The sequence below is a fragment of the Camelina sativa genome, chromosome 19 (genome assembly GCF_000633955.1).
Source record: "Camelina sativa cultivar DH55 chromosome 19, Cs, whole genome shotgun sequence".
Classification (NCBI taxonomy): Eukaryota; Viridiplantae; Streptophyta; class Magnoliopsida; order Brassicales; family Brassicaceae; genus Camelina; species Camelina sativa.
The window spans coordinates 1,171,828-1,188,260 of NC_025703.1; the positions used below are offsets into that span (position 1 = coordinate 1,171,828).

At 36.3% G+C, this 16,433-nt stretch overlaps 4 protein-coding genes and 1 long non-coding RNA gene across 9 annotated transcripts; 2 read left to right on the top strand and 3 right to left on the bottom strand.

Annotated features, from left to right (window-relative positions):
* On the bottom strand, positions 3,032-4,354 carry LOC104763983 (protein TRI1-like). Its single transcript, XM_010487400.2, has 2 exons — positions 3,931-4,354; positions 3,032-3,311 (listed from the first exon to the last, which is right to left on the bottom strand). The coding sequence occupies exons 1-2, from the start codon at positions 4,258-4,260 to the stop codon at positions 3,186-3,188; spliced, it is 456 nt and encodes a 151-aa protein (XP_010485702.1). The 5' UTR covers positions 4,261-4,354; the 3' UTR covers positions 3,032-3,185.
* On the bottom strand, positions 5,261-6,257 carry LOC104763984 (ribosomal protein S2, mitochondrial-like). Its single transcript, XM_010487401.2, has one exon. The coding sequence runs from the start codon at positions 6,176-6,178 to the stop codon at positions 5,519-5,521; it is 660 nt and encodes a 219-aa protein (XP_010485703.1). The 5' UTR covers positions 6,179-6,257; the 3' UTR covers positions 5,261-5,518.
* On the top strand, positions 6,421-9,789 carry LOC104763985 (ELMO domain-containing protein A). Of its 4 annotated transcripts, none has more exons than XM_010487402.2 (10): positions 6,421-6,640; positions 7,137-7,343; positions 7,436-7,538; positions 7,627-7,739; positions 8,520-8,588; positions 8,695-8,810; positions 8,893-8,947; positions 9,091-9,211; positions 9,311-9,453; positions 9,541-9,789. In XM_010487402.2, exons 2-10 carry the CDS (start codon positions 7,170-7,172, stop codon positions 9,640-9,642), a joined length of 996 nt encoding a protein of 331 aa, XP_010485704.1. In that variant the 5' UTR covers positions 6,421-6,640; positions 7,137-7,169; the 3' UTR covers positions 9,643-9,789. The 4 variants fall into 4 exon arrangements, with proteins under 4 accessions (XP_010485704.1, XP_010485705.1, XP_010485706.1 ...); XM_010487403.2 differs by having other exon boundaries at positions 7,170-7,343; XM_010487404.2 differs by having other exon boundaries at positions 6,421-6,613.
* On the top strand, positions 10,473-11,537 carry LOC104763988. The gene is made up of 2 exons (XR_763709.2): positions 10,473-10,707; positions 11,159-11,537. It is a non-coding gene; the product is annotated as an uncharacterized LOC104763988 (long non-coding RNA).
* Positions 12,676-15,701, bottom strand: LOC104763987 (protein DETOXIFICATION 24). Of its 2 annotated transcripts, XM_010487407.2 has the most exons (10): positions 15,464-15,700; positions 14,826-15,141; positions 14,158-14,699; positions 13,860-13,946; positions 13,725-13,781; positions 13,502-13,626; positions 13,388-13,420; positions 13,156-13,274; positions 12,979-13,065; positions 12,676-12,916 (listed from the first exon to the last, which is right to left on the bottom strand). In XM_010487407.2, the coding sequence occupies exons 2-10, from the start codon at positions 15,099-15,101 to the stop codon at positions 12,845-12,847; spliced, it is 1,398 nt and encodes a 465-aa protein (XP_010485709.1). In that variant the 5' UTR covers positions 15,102-15,141; positions 15,464-15,700; the 3' UTR covers positions 12,676-12,844. The 2 variants fall into 2 exon arrangements, with proteins under 2 accessions (XP_010485709.1, XP_010485708.1); XM_010487406.2 differs by having other exon boundaries at positions 13,388-13,626; positions 15,464-15,701.

A 16,433-nucleotide genomic window follows, 5' to 3' on the forward strand; every position in this document is an offset into this window, starting at 1 on the left:
TTTTTTTTTTTTTTTCCAAAGTTTGCAAATCCTTCGAGCCTACTTAAACTTGGCTCGGGCAGCCCCATGCGTAATTAGATTTGAGTTTAACAACCCATCCCAAGAGTTTAGATCTTAAGCAAAAAAATTCCTTCGTTAGTCAAACAATGTCTAGCTAGGAACAAGGAACGAAAAGAGTTAAAAAGTTATTGACAACATCCACAACATCGAAAGAGGTTGCTCAAAACCAAATTCGTCAGGAGTGTCCAAACTAAGCTAGTCATTTGTCAAGCAGTCTAGTCTTCACAAAGTGCGGGGGATGAGAACGTGATGAGCAAGCTTTATCAATGACACAAGTGCTAATTCAAGTTAAGCAAAAGGGAACCAGAGTTAGTATATATAATAAGTTAATCTCTGGTTGAGTTGTCTTTGTTGGACGCCAAAGGAGCTGCACATGTCATGACTCATGAGAAGGACAGTTTGTCCATTTGATGTTCAAGAATGGTTTCGGCAAAACCAAAACCCCCTTGGAGGAGCCAATTCAACCTTTAATTTGCAACAGCTCAAGTCCAAGGGTTTTAACGCCTCTATAAAGTGGTGTTATAGGTGACGGTGAGTGAGAGACAAGGTGAAGAAGGGTGTGTACTAATTAAATCAGGGCATACTTTGGTTTCCCGGTAAAATCAGGCCATTCCGAGAAAGAAAGAGCGATAAGGATGGTGGATGGAGTTAAGTTCCAGAGGTATACAATTTAACTCGATAAGTTTTGCCAATTTGCCTAGTTCTAGTAACACGATGAAGTTTGTGGTTTTGATATCATCATCAAACTTTTGTTCTTTCTACTCTCGGTCTTTTTAAGTTTGCCTATTTGCCATGTTAGAATTTCCTCGGTACACACGTGGAAAGCGGTATACACACGTGGGTTTAAAAAGGTAAATCTAATATGATACTATTCGAGAGACAAACTAACTAACAAAAAGTTTGGCCGTGATTAGGGTTTCTGTACTTGGCCAGTTGGCCGTGACGTCGAAGGAACACACAAAAGTTTGGCCTTCCTCTACAATTTACCGTGATCGTCTTTGTGAACTCAACTTCAATTTGATTATAGGGTTTTCTTTCCAACTAGAGAGGTGTTTCCTTTGTGTGATCTCTATCTTTTTCTTCAACCAACTTATCTCTTCGTTGAATTGTTACTAAATAATTCTTTTGTTTTCTCTTTGGTGATGTTTCAGTGTACAATGAGAAATATAAGCGAGCTGCATGACGATTTATTGTTGAAGATTTTGTCATTCCTCCCGACAAAAGATGTTGTGGCGACGAGTGTTTTGTCAAATGGCTGTATCTTTGGGAACATCGGAAACTACAATTCATGATGTCGATATTGTAGTGATTTGTCCTAGATGCTCTCCATACTGGATAGTTATTACATTTGTACTCTCATTACCACGTGACCCCTCTCGGAAATATTACACTGAAGGAGATGAAGATCCTTCCTCTCAGCGGAGATTGGCTAGTTTGCTGACGAGACTCAAAGCTGATTTGTGTATTGATTGCAATCGAAGAATTCTTGAAGGGAAAAAATTGACTACTATTTTCATCTTAGAATTTTGAACCCCAAACCGCTACCATGCTTTTTATATGGACCAAGTTGGAAGAGAAACAGCAGATGGAGATTGAGTCAGTTAACTTGCGCGATACTACCTTGTGTTATCTAACTCTTAAGTTTTTTTCTCCTCATCTTTTTAGTTTGCCAATTTGCTTTCTTAGAACCTCTTTCCTTGTGATGGACAAGGTAAAGGACAACGTCATTCAACAACAAGTCCCCCTTTATGTGGTTTTGCTTCTGTTGATAATCAGTTTGGCTTTTCAGCTTACAAAACCATATATATAACAAGGAACTAGCTAGATAAAATTACCGAAAGACAATTCTTGAAAGCAATCAAGAAATAGTGAATCAACCTAACTTGCAATATTGATTTGAATACTGAACATATGTAATTTGATTTTAAAATATATAAAAAGGTTGCATTTGAGCACTTTCAATTGTATTCTCATTTTTAAACACTTTCAAATATGTTAAAAATTTAATAGGAAAATTAAATAGGTTTGAAATCCAATGTAGAAATTTATTAAATAGTATTTGTAAAAAATTTAAGCAATAACACTAGATGACAGGAAATTTAGATGAATGGTTTAATAACATATGATTTTTGTTAGATTTTTAAATAAATTGAAAATCCACTAGTTAATAAACTTCCAAAACTTTGTTGGGGAAATATATATGTTTTTTCTTTCAAACTAGATTTGGTTTTTAATTGAAATAATTATATGCTAATTTGATATAGAAAAGAGAATATAAAAATTTGACAATCGATAAAGTCTTCGAAATTAATTAGTAGCGAAACAGAGGAGCTTACTTGGCGCTTACTTATAAGGGAAAAGGAACAGAAAAGATTTTGGCTTTTCTTCTTCTTCTGTAATGGAAAATATCACCAACACCAAACATGAAGGAATACAAAATATGATTGATTTGCCTGAAGATTTACTGGTGAAGATATTGTCACTCCTTCCGGTTAAAGAGGTTGGGGCTACAAGTGTTTTGTCAAAACAATGGCGTTGTGTTTGGAAACTGTGTTTGAAGCTTCACCTCTGATTGATTTTGTTATCAGGAGGAGAAGAAGATACAATGAATCATCTGATTTCAATTTACAATCAAAGATGCATGACATATGTACATAATAATACCCTATAATCTATGAAAATGGTTTTGTGTATATCTGCAAAAGTTATTCTGTTCTTGTCTCTTTTGTGGATTCAAAACTTTCTTCTTTCTTTAACGACTGGTGTATATATGCTAGTAAAATTGTAAATTTATTCATTCAAAACCATGGTAAATAACTTGCTGGATAAGTAATAAAATAAGCTTGTGATTTGAATGGTTTAATTACTCTTTTGCAGTGACTCTGTTTTTTTTCCAAAGTTTGCAAATGTTTCGAGCAGCCCCATGCGTATTAGATTTAAGTGTAACCCATCCAAGACTTCAGAGACCTTGTGCCAAAACATTTCTTCATTAGTCAAACCATGTTTGGGAACAGGGAACGAAAAAGAGTTAAAAAAGTTATTGACAACATTCACACCAAAAGATCACTCGAAAGAGGTTACTTAAAACCCAAATCAGGAGTGTCCAAACGAAGCTAGGTATTTTGTCAAGCAGTCTTCACAAAGTGAGGGGACAAGAGTTTTGAAATCTCCAGAAACCCAACTTTGTCTTTCCCTTCAAAGATTAGCTTCAATGTCTCATCGCAGAATATCTCCCTCTTGTCAGCTGGGTTCTGCAACCAAAAACCCAACACCAAAATGTTAAGAAAGTACATTAAAGTAGTATTCCCTAACTTGATACTAGAAGAACGTCTCAATCTAATTGCACTTTTATCCTGATAGAGATTGGTATAATTGGTTGCTTTCTAGGTTCTTAATGCCAAAAGAGAACGTTGTTTTGGAAACCAAATCATGTCACAGACAGGATAAAACATAGAATAGGCAAAACCAGAGGCTAAAGTAAAACAGGCACATGAGGGGAAAAATCATGGAGATCAAATTAGATAGAATGTGAAGATTCTAAACAAAGCAACTTCTACAACATTAGTAAACCATAGACTCCAAAAGCAATCTACATTAACCAGAACAACAAGTCGCATTCTCAGAGACAAAAGCATAAACCTTTTGGATTAGACAATTGAAGGAGATGAAAAAGATCACAAATCTGAAATCTGAAAACAAAAGTGAAAATTTTTTGGGTGGTCACCACATCCAGCTTCTCAACTAAGTTCATCAAGTAGTTCATCAAGTACCACAAAAAGCTATCTTTTTCCGGCAGTTCTCGTCTACATACAAGACCTATATTCTACGAATATGTAACAAAAGCAAAGAGAGGGAGAAAAGAAGAGGAACCTGAAGATCGTGGGACTTGATGTAGGTCCAAATCCCTTTGATGGCGTCGGTACGCGTAGTTTCACCGGTACCAAGGAACTGAGCGAGAACTGGAGACACAGGAGTCACCTTAAAGATTCCAGTAGACCTCGGTGTCTTCTTCGCTGGAGAGTCTGATTTCGCCTTAGGTTTAGGCTTAGGCTTGGTCTTCGTTTTCGCCGCCGGTTTCTTGGTATATCCAGCTGTGCTTACTACACCTCTCGAAGAAGAAAGCACATAAGAGGTCGAGCTAGACACAGGAGCTAGAAGCGATTTGCATCTCCTGAAAACCATAGCTGCAACGGAAGACATCTTCTTCCCCAATTCTAGTTTCTTTTTTTCTCCTTCTCCTTCGTAAGTAAGAGTGTGTGTGAATTTTGGAGAATTTAGGAATGTTTTTGGGAGAAAAAAGGTTTGACCTTTGACTCTGCCACGCGGGCGACGTTTGAGATATCTTGTGACACCAAAAAGTTTTGAACTTGCAACTTTTCAAGATTTTAAGACCTCTATCAAAACAGAGGAAAAGGAAAGTTGAAAACTTTCTCTTGAGTTCTCTCGTCCACAGTGATGAAATCTTCTTCATCAGCTCTCTGGGAAACTGACGTTTTCTTGCGTTTCAGAGATCTGAAGAACGTTCACGAACCATCTTCTGTCTGGTCTTACACTAGCCCTAAGAGTTTTAGACTCGTTAACCATAGAGACTGAGAAAGTATGGGAGGGTACAGTTAGCTAGGCTTGAAAGTTTGCCTAATAAAGATGTCATGGAAGTGCTGAGAGTTAGCTATTCGGATTGGATGAGCAACGGATTCTGTTTTTTTTTTTTTTTTTTTTNTTCCGAGTCTATTCCCAATTAATGGTAAAACAGATCATCTCCCAGACACAGGGTACTAAAACATAGGAGCTATAGCAAAGATGGGCAAAATCAAAGAGTAAAACAGACCAAACATTGACAGAGGGGTTGATGGAGAACAGATTAGATACAATGTGAAGACTCTAAGCAAAGCAACTTCTACGACATTAGTAACATGGGAGTCCAGAAGTTAAACTATTTTAACCAGAACTACAAGCCACAAGCAAAGATAAAGACTACATCTTTTGGATTAGACAATTGAAGGAGATGAAAAGGATAATACAAAATCGAGAGATATAAACCTCTAAGCTTAACAACAAACTACAGAAGCGAGAGATATGACCAGCCTCACCAGAGATCTCCCAAAAAACCAAGAACATGACAGAAACTCGAATAAATTCAGTAAAGACCATAGAATTGTCACATTCAAGTTTACTAGACAGCTCAAACTTAACCTGTAGATGGGTCATTCGAAAACCTTGAGAAGTAACAATTACGATATGTCTATGCATTTCCAACAATGAGTTTACCGAAATGTAAAAACCTACAAACCCAACAATCTTACACAGGTGAGTTATCCATCAGAGAAAGCAAATCATCCATGTGTAAAAACACCCAGAGTTTCAGAGTTGAAGAAACCACAATTCTGAAGAACAATTATTCCAGACTCTGAAAAAACAACTACAAAGTTTCATACTTTTTGGTAGCAAATATCCAAATTCAAGCAGCTAACTCCTTCATCAAATCTTCATTGCTCCCATCTTTAATCCCCAACTTCCTCTGTTCCGCCACAAAGCACTTAGTAATCACATTACAGAACAAATACACAAACTTAACTGAGTCACGAGCCGGCACAGGATACGTAATCTTCTCAAAGAACTCCAACGGCACATTCGGATCAACAATCGCAACAACAGGAATCTGAAGCTTCGACGCCTCAAGTATCACAGAGCTCTTCCTCTCAGTATCAAACACAACAACACAATCAGGCATAGTAGTAGGACCAAAGCAAAGCTTTTTATGCCTAGATCGAAACTTCTTAGGACTGTAACTGTTAGTCAAGAACCCACCCATCTTCCACAGATTCATCGCACGGTTATGATTATACGAATCGCCTTGGATCTTACGAGAAGTGAGCTCTATGATCTCGTCGAAGAGAGGGTTCGTGTTGACGAAGAAGATGTTACCTCTCATGTGAGCGAGGTTAGCTACGAAATGAGCGGCGCTACGGAGGCAAATCAGAGTCTTGTCTGAGTCGATTATGGTCATCCCGTTACGCGTCCCGTAAGCGTATTGCTTGAAATGATGCTCGGCGGCTCGACGGCCGAGATGTGATCCTGTGTTCAGAAGCTTCTGGATTACTGCTGCGTGAATCGTCATTGTTTCGTCGCCGGAACCGGAGTGAGGGTTTAGGGTTTTTTAGATGAATTCGCAAATTGGATTAGATCTGTTGGAGAAAAGCTGAGAGATGGATGAATATCTGGATCACTTCGGTTCGGGTCAAACCGGTATAAGTAATCGGCCAATTTAATTTAAAAATGTCTAAACCAGAAACGTAAACCGGGTCGTATAAATTTAACCATTGCGTACACGTCGTTGACCAACAAAAGAGAAATATAAAAATTAGTTAAAGCTTTTTAGATTAAAGTAACGTTGTAAGAAGAGAGAAGAGAGGGATGGATTAATTAATCGAGAGATTTGGCGGCGACAGTTTCCTTTGGGTTTCAGATTTCGTGAGCTTATTCTTAGCTTTCTCTCGAAGGCAAAGCTCTCATATTTTCTTTTTTTTTGTTCACTCTCAGATCACGTTCCCTTGTAAGAGAATCGATCAAACCCAATTCGGTAAATTTGTGTTTTGTTTATAATCTTATCTTAATTTTTTGGAATTTGTAATGTTTCCTTGTGATTTGGTGTTGAGAGACGAATCTGAGAAATTTGGGGACTTTAGATGCGATCCTGTTTTGTGTTTGATGAGTCTATTCGTTTATCTCCAAATTAGGGTTTGTTGTGGTGGAGCTCTGTTTGATGTTCTCAATTATTATTTTTTCACAAACGATTCAATGGTTGGTGTGATTTTAACGCAGATGCATCGGTTTTGTAATTTGTTAGGTTGACAAAAATTCTATCTTTGTTTTGATTTCCGATGAAGCTTGTGTTAGGGTTGGTTTTGTCTAATTGATTTCTCTTTGCATGGATCTGTTCTGTGATCTTGTGTAGAATTTAGGGTCAAATGAAAAAGCTTTTGATTTTGATCTTTCTGCTGCATTATACAGTCTCAAATTTTCATTTTTTGTTTGTTTGTTTGATTGGTTATATCTCTGGTGTTATTATTATGCAGGGGCTTATTCGCTTGTATTTGTTGTTTTACAAGATGGCATCTGCGACTCTGAGAAGGCGGCTTCATCACGGGGATGTAGATGGGAGGAAGTATGAGCGTTATGATGCAAGTGACTCCGACACTTTAAGTGAACCTTTGTTAGGAAGTAGCGAACCTTTGTTAGGAAATAGTAGTACTGATAATCATAGTAGAGATGGGTACAATGAGGTTAGTGCTTCAGTGTGTGTTTGTTTTTGAATAGAGATGAGAAGAAGAACCCTTTTTTATGTTTTATTTATTATCTGTTGTGTGTCTCTTAGGAACGTACTCTGGAGGATATTTGGGAAGAAGAACGGAAGAGACAGCAAGTTCACTGGACGTTGATCTTTTCTCAGTTGATTGCACAATGGGCTCAGTGGATAGGTATGGCTATTATTTTCTTGTTATTATCACTCCTTGATTGTTTTAAAAGGGGAATTATCCCATTATAACTTGTTTCTTGGTTTTGCAGCCAAAGTTGTCTTTGGATCTGGCTCACTTTTTGGGAGGTTTCTTTTTCTGCCTTCATTTGGTCAAACAGGTGCTGGTGGGAGGCTTTTGCCACCGCCTCTTAGTATGTTACAGGTAATTCACAGGATCTACCTTATCTTTTGAACATTAGTTACCAAAGGATATGTTTAAGAGGAGTATAATGTATCAGCCTATACCATATCTCGTTGAAGCTCACATTTTCACATTAGGTTCTTGGTCTTAGCATTGTTGAGGTAGCTTTAGGAGTTTTATAAGACTGCTTGTGTCACTGGATTTGTACTGTCTCGTTTCTAGAAGCAACATACTTTATTGGCTTGTATTTGGAAGAATAATGGTTACTCTGGAAGGCAAATAGATATAAGAATAATAACTAGAAAAGTTATCAGATTGTGTTTCTGCTCGGTGCCTCTAAGTCTCTTACTTTTGTAATGTGGTTTATTAGGAAGCCTACTTAGTAAAGTGATGACTTTCTCGTATGGTCTCTCTCCGTTGCTCAGTTACTTGGTTTTATTGTTGGGGTACCTTTAGGAGTTTGTGTAAGACTGCTTGTGTCACTGTCTCGTTTGCAAGACTACAAAATACTTTATTGGCTTGTATTTGGAAGAATAATGGTAACTCTGGAAGACAAATAGATAAAATAATTTAGATAAGTTATCAGAGTGTGTTTCTGCTTGGTGCCTCTAAGTCTCTTACTTTTGTATGTGGTTTATTAGGAAGCCTACGTTACGTAGTACAGTGATTACTTTCTCTTATGGTCTCTCTGTTTCTCAACTGCTTGGTTTTGTTGTTCCTTAAAATTTTGTTTCCAATTATCCATGGTCCATTGTCACTATCAATTTGATCTCTGTACTGTATTTTATTACCTCTTATTAGGAAGAAAGGCTGAGAAACATAAAGCGAAGAATAGAAATCCCATTTGATGGATCTCGAATGGAGCATCAAGTAAGTGTTCTCATGGACTCTCTCTCTCTCTCTGTCTGCTTGATTTCTATGTTAATTCCGTATATGCAATGTTTTGTCGAAATTGAAGTAATGTCATGATTCACAGGATGCTCTTAGACAACTGTGGAGGCTAGCTTATCCACAGAGGGAACTACCACCTCTTAAATCTGAACTCTGGAAGGAAATGGGTTGGCAAGGAACAGACCCTTCAACAGATTTTCGGTACACAATATTAGCTTTGCTCATGCAAATCTTCCTAATCTCTCTCTAGTCAATTTACTGATAATTGGTCTTCTTTTTGTAGAGGTGGAGGATATATATCTCTGGAGAATCTAATCTTCTTTGCAAAGACCTATCCGGTTTGTGATGCCATCTATAGTTCACATCTACATATCTTTGAATTTTATATATGCCCATTAATAAAATTGAATTTATGCATAGGGGGATTATCTCTTCTGACTCGCTCTGACCCTAACAAGATTCAGTGATTTCGTTATGACAGGAATCTTTCCAGAGATTGTTACACAAGCAAGATGGAACGAGAGCCGAATGGGAATATCCTTTTGCGGTGGCTGGCATCAATATCTCATTCATGTTGGCACAAATGTTAGATCTTCAATCAGGTAAAGAAAAAAAGGTTCAAGAAACCAGCTAAAAAAACTGATCAAAGCTTTTCATATTTCCTATTTTCCAAATGTGTTCGTGTGTTTGTTTTTTGACAGGTAAACCATCAACAGTAGCCGGGATAAGGTTCATGGCATTTCTGGAAGAAGACGAAATGGCATTCGACAATCTTTACTGTATAGCTTTCCAAATGATGGATGCACAATGGCTTGCCAAACGAGCTTCTTACATGGAATTTAATGTGAAATGTCTTTGAGAACCAAGCTTTTTGGTTATGAATTTTTCGTGTCGGTTATGTGTTAACCGGAAATTAATGTGTTGGGCGCAGGACGTCCTGAAATCGACGAGGGCACAATTGGAACGTGAGCTGGCACTGGATGATGTTTCAAGCATCAGAGACTTGCCTGCTTTCAATCTTTTGTACAAATAAATACATTACTAATTAACTTTTTTACTTTCAAATTTTCCTATAATTTGTCTATCTGTATGACTTGTATTTAGATAATAATTTGAGAAAAATTCAGTGTAATAATATATTCATCATTATTATTGCTGAAATTGCTCGGCAAATACAGAATCATAATCTTTTCTTTTCTTTTTTTACTCGAGAGAAGAAAATAATGTCAGCACATTAGGAGTTACAAACTAGAAATTGCATTCGATTATTTTCTTTTCACTTTCGTTTTAATCCTTTCTGTATTTACTTTTCTAATCTCTACTACTCTATTTGATTTTTGAATTTTGAAGTTTCGTATACAGATAACCAAAATCAAAATACAATAGATGTAACTAAAAAAAGGATTTCCACGCGCTAAACTAATTATTACGCGATGAATTAAGAGAGGTGGCAATCACGCGCATAAAATTCGAGTCTATGTGGTCACCGCCGGTAACATCAGTGGGAACGTTGTAGAAAATAGTAAATTTGAACGTTACCAAATAGTAACTTTTTTTATTAATCTTTTCTTTTTATTCAGCATAACGGTAACATCAGTGGGAACGTGTTGTAGAAAATAGTAAGTAATTTCGAACGTTACCGAACAGTAACATTTTTATTAATCTTTTCTTTTTATGCAGCCTAACGGTAACATCAGTGGGAACGTTGTAGAGAATAGTAAATTCGAACGTTACCCAACAGTAACATTTTTTTATTAATCTTTTCTTTTTGTTTCAGCCGAACGGTAACTTATGTGACCGTTGGAAATAATCTCTATATATAGAAGACAGACACCTACGTCTTCCTTCGTTCAGACATCAAGAGGTTCTTTCTTATCCTCAAATATTTCATTTCTCAAATGTCCAAATAATACTTTCTGTTTTGTAAAAAAAATCTTTTGATATATGTTCTTCTACCAACAACTCAAGCTTATCTCTCTGATCTCCTCACTCCCCGACCGACTACCATAGAGACTCAGAGTCAACTCAAGCTTATCTCTCTGATCTCCTCATTCCCCGACCGACTACCATAGAGACTCAGAATCATCACCCCTACAAGGTAACACCACGCCTTTGGTCCTTTAACATTTTTATTTTTTAAACGGCAATGTTTCCTACATCTTGCATTTATTTATATAGTTTTAAAGTGAATTTCTTAATCTCAGGCCCTGTTTTTTTTTCCTTTTTGGTTGAAGCTATCATGGTTCGTTAATTTGGTAGCATTGTTTTATTTGTCACTTTGAAATTTATATTTAAATCATGCTCTGCTTTTTGATTTAAATTTATATTTAAATCATGTAGATAGAATATATTTTTGAAACATTGTCTTGTTATCTTAGTATTTCTTCTAAAAAAGAATTAAGAATGGGCGTGCGTTAGCAAGTCTGAATGTGTTACTTCTTTTTTTCTCGGCATAAGATTTTCATTTTTGGATTTAGTGATACTTGTATAATTTGTTAAAATTTTCTGAAGGGATTGTAATGGTTTATTTATTTGATCTCGTTTTGCAGATGTTTATGAAGAACACAAATGCAAAAGGATTGTGTAGAGAAAAGGCCAAAATGGGACAAGTGGTCCGATCCGATCCCTCACATTCAAGATCCTTTGAGAAGTGCAGACGGAGAAATGATGGAGAACGTTAAGGAACAGAGAATCTTGCGAACGTGCCATATTTTTTGGTTGAGTGTGACCGAATGCTTGTAATATTTATGTGATGATTTAGATGGATGTGTAGGGTGCATGTGTGACGTGTGTATGTGTAGTATAACTGACGGCTAGTAAAAGATGTATAAGCATGGTGTGTGACGTGTACTTGTATAGATGAGACCGTGTAGGATGTGGACTTGGATGGTGTACATGAATGTGTAGGATGTGGACTTGGATGGTGTAGATGAATGTGTAGGATGTGGATGTATGCTTGTATAGATTATGTGGACTTGGATGGTGTAGATGAATGTGTAGGATGTGGATGTATGCTTGTATAGATTAGATGAATGTGTAGGATGTGGTTGCTTATATTAGATGAATGTTTAGGATGTGGTTGCTTGCATAGAGTAGATGAATGTTTAGGATGTGGTTGCTTATATTAGATGAATGTTTAGGATGTGGTTGCTTGCATAGAGTAGATGAATGTTTAGGATGTGGTTGCTTATATTAGATGAATGTTTAGGATGTGGTTGCTTGTATAGATTAGATGAATGTTTAGCATGTGGATGCATATATTAGATGAATGTATGCTTGTATAAATTAGATGGAATGTTTAGGATGTGGATGCTTGTATAAATTAGATGAATATTTAGCATGTGGATGCATAAATTAGATGAATGTATGCTATTGTATAAATTAGATGGTTTAGTATGTGGATGGTGTATGCTTGTATAGTAGATGAATGTTTAGGATGTGGATGTGTGTATGCTTGTAAGTTAGATGAATGTGTAGGATGTGAATATGTGTATGCTTGTAATTAGATGAATGTGTAGGATGTGGATTTGTATGCTTGTATAGTAGATGAATGTTAGCATGTGGATCCTTGTATAAATTAGATGAATATTTCGCATGTGGATGCATAAATTAGATGAATACAAAGCATAAATTAGATGGATGCTTGTTTAGATTAGATGAATGTTTAGGATGGTTAGATGAATGTGTAGGATGTGGATTTGTATGCTTGTAGTAGATGAAATGTTTAGGATTCTTGTAGATGAATGTTTTAGGATGTTTTAGGATGTGGATGCTTTGTATAAATTAGATTAAATTAGATAGGATGGTTTTTTTTTTTTTTTGGGGACAAAGAATGTGGACAAACAAATTATCTGGCTTAATATTAGATGAATGTGTAGGATATGTGAATTGATGAACGTGGAGCATGCGAAGGTGGAATGTGACGGAAGTGGATGTATGAGTTTTTTTTATACTTACGTGAGACATGTTGTAATTTGCAATCCTAGTTTAATTTGTTCCTGTTCAATTTGTTTTCGCATCGTTAATATTGCCGCCACCCATCATTCACATCGCTAACGACTAAAAATAAAACCCAGCAAAACACAGATCAAAAACAAATAATATATACAAAGCCAAGCAAAACACCAAATTTTGAAAGGTTTCCAACAACTTTGCGAATCTTATAATATTTTTTTACGACAGCCTTGCGTACGTACGTATGAAACGCTCCTCACTTCCTCTCTCACCTTCTTCTTTTATGAGGGATTCGACTCTTCATTAGATGGCTTCAGGCTCCACACTTTCATGCGCTCACTTGTTCTTTTAACCTATATAAATAATAATAAATATACAAGAAAAGTTCATTGTTTCAAGGGAGAACTAAATTTACCTCTAATTCCCAGTCAGTTTTGTAAATGATGTAGCACAATATCACTGTTTGGATCGCAATTCCAGCCAACATTCCAGACCATAGTCCCTATATAATTCAGACAATCAATCCATCACGTCTTAAAAACGAATTTTTAACATGTAAAGATATTTGAAAAAGAAAAGAAGGAATTAGTACCTTAACACCAAGATGGAAAACATTAGTAAGGAGAAGACCCAAAGGAACACCAACTGCATAATACGAAGCTAAGTTCACAACTGCCACTATACTCTGCATCCCTGCTCCAACTGCTACCCCTGATTTTATTTCAACAAATCTATTACAATTTGATTCACTTCTAAAGTAGGTAGGATCCTTCCTAAACCATACATGGTTCACATAGATATAAGAAGGTATAGAGATGTGTAACCTGATAGTATAGGTTGTATGCTATTGAGTAAGACTGAAACGGCAAGGATCACCGATAAATCACTCACTGCGTCTGAAACCTCAACGCTATTCGAAAACAAATAGGATAACTGACCACAAAATGCTAAGCACAGAGCTGAGAATATCACTCCCATCAATATTGATACTGTGAGTATCACTTTTATTGAAAACCTCACTGCATTTGCATCTCCTTTCCCAAGCTCGTTAGCCACCCGGACGCTACGTGTACATTTGTATAGAAGAGACATTATTTGTTATTTAATCAATGGATAAATATTTCAAAATTGAAACGTTTTATAATTATGAGAGAGTTTTACCAAGCTGCACCCAAGAAGCCAAGGCATATATTGAGTTCCCATGTATATATGTATTGGCTGCATATTTACAAGTAGCCTTTTAAATTTGAATTTTAGGCTAACTAATATGCAATGAATAGGAAGGTTTTCTTTTACCATATTGAGAAAGCAGAGATTGCTATTTTCGCATCTTTTGTATACCCAGCCATTAAGACAAGGATGCTCATATACCAATACTCTAAGCTGAACAAAAATTGTAAAGAAAAATATAGATTGTAAGAGAACAGTTAAAAGTATAACATTGTAACATAACTTAATGCTAAAAGAATAAACATAACTTTATACCAAAAAATAATATATTTTTACTATCATTCCTCCATCGGAATCTCACTTCAAGCCTTGGAATTATAATATTCAAGTTGCTAAAAAATGCCAAAAATATGTAATTAATTACCAGATCATGATGCCTGAAGAAACAGAGAGCTTGAGCATAGGGACTAGATCAACAAAAGCAGCAGTACTAAACCCGGTCCAAGTAAACGAACACCACCCACCAAAAATGTACACAAACTCGGCCAATACCATCGCCCACGAGCTCACATTAAGCCCGAGGAGCGCACCATCAATCCCCATTTCCAAAACACTCACGCACAACCATGTGATTAGGAGGTCAATAGCCAAGGACAATGTTGAGAGAAAGCCTACGATAGCGTTCCTCATCTGTGCTTGGAGATACATTTGTATAGTCATAGTGAAAATCAAGCTATAGACATACGGGATCATCCAAGGATAGATCTCGTCAATGGTCTTTGTGATCTCAACGTTTTGGCCTAATAGACGGAGAATGGGACCAGCAAAGACAATAAAGGGTAGGAATAAAGTGGTCATGGCCATGTCCACGATCCATGAACGTTGTAGATATATCCCCATTGTGTGGTATTGTTCTGCACCGTATGCTTGCCCACACAATGTCTCCGTTGCACTTGACATACCACCCTATATATATTAACACCACAAAAAACTAAAAAAAAATACTATTTCCACTTTAATTAACGAACTTATATATTGTTCCCACACTAGAAAAATTGAAACTAAATCGAGAGATTTGCAGTTTTTTAATACCATTAAACCGTAGAGAAAGCGGATGAATGTGCTTTGGAGGAGAGCGTAAGCGGCTAGACCCAACTCAGAGGAGTGACCGATGAAGGCTTGAGCCACAATGATGCTCCCAAATGAAGTCATTCGGAACAAAGAAGAAGGTAATGCTATTCTCCATAGTTTATTTACTTCACTCCAAACCTTTGTTTTCAAGTAGATACTCTCCCTGTCACTGTTCTGACCCTTAGCATCTGATCCAACACGTAATAGCCTCTCCTCCATTTCTCCGTCAGTACTCATTTCAAATTGTTCTTTTGTTCTTCCGTTCTATAACTCTAATCTGAAATTTTCATTCACAAAAAGAAAAGAAAATACACTTTTAATATAAAATACAATAAAACAAACTTATAAGCTTTCGAAAATGTTTAAAGTTTCTTTGCATACAATTCCAAACTTTTTTTTAATGCCAAATAATTATCAAATTTCTCCCAGTCTCTCTTAATAATCGAAGAAAATGACTACGTCAGCCAGGAGATATTTAAAGATCAAGAAACGAGCTAGTAATGTAGTTTCATCAAAACATAATAAATCATATATACACACATGCAATTTTGTTGGATATAACTACCGAATCTATGAAGTATAGAGTGATTAGTAGTTACCTTCGTTCAAGTGAAAAGACTCAGAGCGAAAACGACGAGAGAAGAAGAGCTAGAGACAGAGAGGTCGGTGAAATCAACAAACAGAAAATGATAAAATGAAAGTCACCTGTTTCTTTTTTAAGGAAAATATGTCAGAACGGAACCGAAACGTTTTGATGTCTTATAATATACGCATCCATACATAGAAAACACGTATAGGTTTAAACGTATTCATATGTAGAATAAATTAACCTATGTTTGTGGTCTGTTTTTATATATTCATGTGTGAAAAGGAGTAAAGAACTTGAATTTGTAGTTCTCTGTATTATTTTTAGATAAACACAAAATTTAATGTCAAAATTTTATTCTTCACATTAATACTGAAATTTCATACCGTTAATTTTTCTTCTTTCCTTGGATTGGGAGACCAGTTTTATGATTATCTTGTGGTCCAACCGTGTCCATCTAATTTGTTTATACGGCATGCAATCTGGACCGTTCAAATGATATGTGGTTGTTGTTAACACCGTTCGATCATTAGTTATTATCTTCTTTTTCTTTTGCTCCGAGTGTGAAAACAGTTAGAAAACGTGAAAACCGATTTTTGTTGTTGTTGTTGTCTAGTACTATTAATTTAGGCGTCTAGCTACTAGCTACTACTTTTCAAACCACCTGAGGAATGCGACGTTGCGTGACATGTGAGGATTAAAACCATCATCCAATCTCAAGTCAAAGTGTCAAACATGCCGAGTTACCCCCCTTCAAACTCGCGTGTACTATTTGTTCCAGATACAATCTTGAAAGAAAACAAAATTACGTAGCGTTTACTCAGAATACATATGCACTGCATGCTTTTTCTACGATTTTCGGTTTTTTTTTAATAATACGGGTAACAAAGGTGTGGGGACCTGCAAAGACGCCACGTTATAGAGACACGGAGATAATAAGAAACACGTGTTCACATTTAGATCCAGTATCTTCCATGTGTAGT

Coding starts and splice junctions, on each gene's coding strand:
- LOC104763985 (XM_010487402.2), top strand. CDS start 7,170: ATGGCATCTGCGACTCTGAGAAGGCGGCTTCATCACGGGGATGTAGAT. Junction 8,811..8,892: donor GACCCTTCAACAGATTTTCG/GTACACAATATT, acceptor TTCTTTTTGTAG/AGGTGGAGGATATATATCTC. Junction 9,454..9,540: donor CTTCTTACATGGAATTTAAT/GTGAAATGTCTT, acceptor TGTTGGGCGCAG/GACGTCCTGAAATCGACGAG.
- LOC104763983 (XM_010487400.2), bottom strand. CDS start 4,260: ATGTCTTCCGTTGCAGCTATGGTTTTCAGGAGATGCAAATCGCTTCTA. Junction 3,312..3,930: donor TCAAGTCCCACGATCTTCAG/GTTCCTCTTCTT, acceptor TTTTGGTTGCAG/AACCCAGCTGACAAGAGGGA.
- LOC104763984 (XM_010487401.2), bottom strand. CDS start 6,178: ATGACGATTCACGCAGCAGTAATCCAGAAGCTTCTGAACACAGGATCA.
- LOC104763987 (XM_010487406.2), bottom strand. CDS start 15,101: ATGAGTACTGACGGAGAAATGGAGGAGAGGCTATTACGTGTTGGATCA. Junction 14,700..14,825: donor GCTTTCTCTACGGTTTAATG/GTATTAAAAAAC, acceptor TAATATATATAG/GGTGGTATGTCAAGTGCAAC. Junction 13,947..14,157: donor TCTTCAGGCATCATGATCTG/GTAATTAATTAC, acceptor ATTTTTGTTCAG/CTTAGAGTATTGGTATATGA.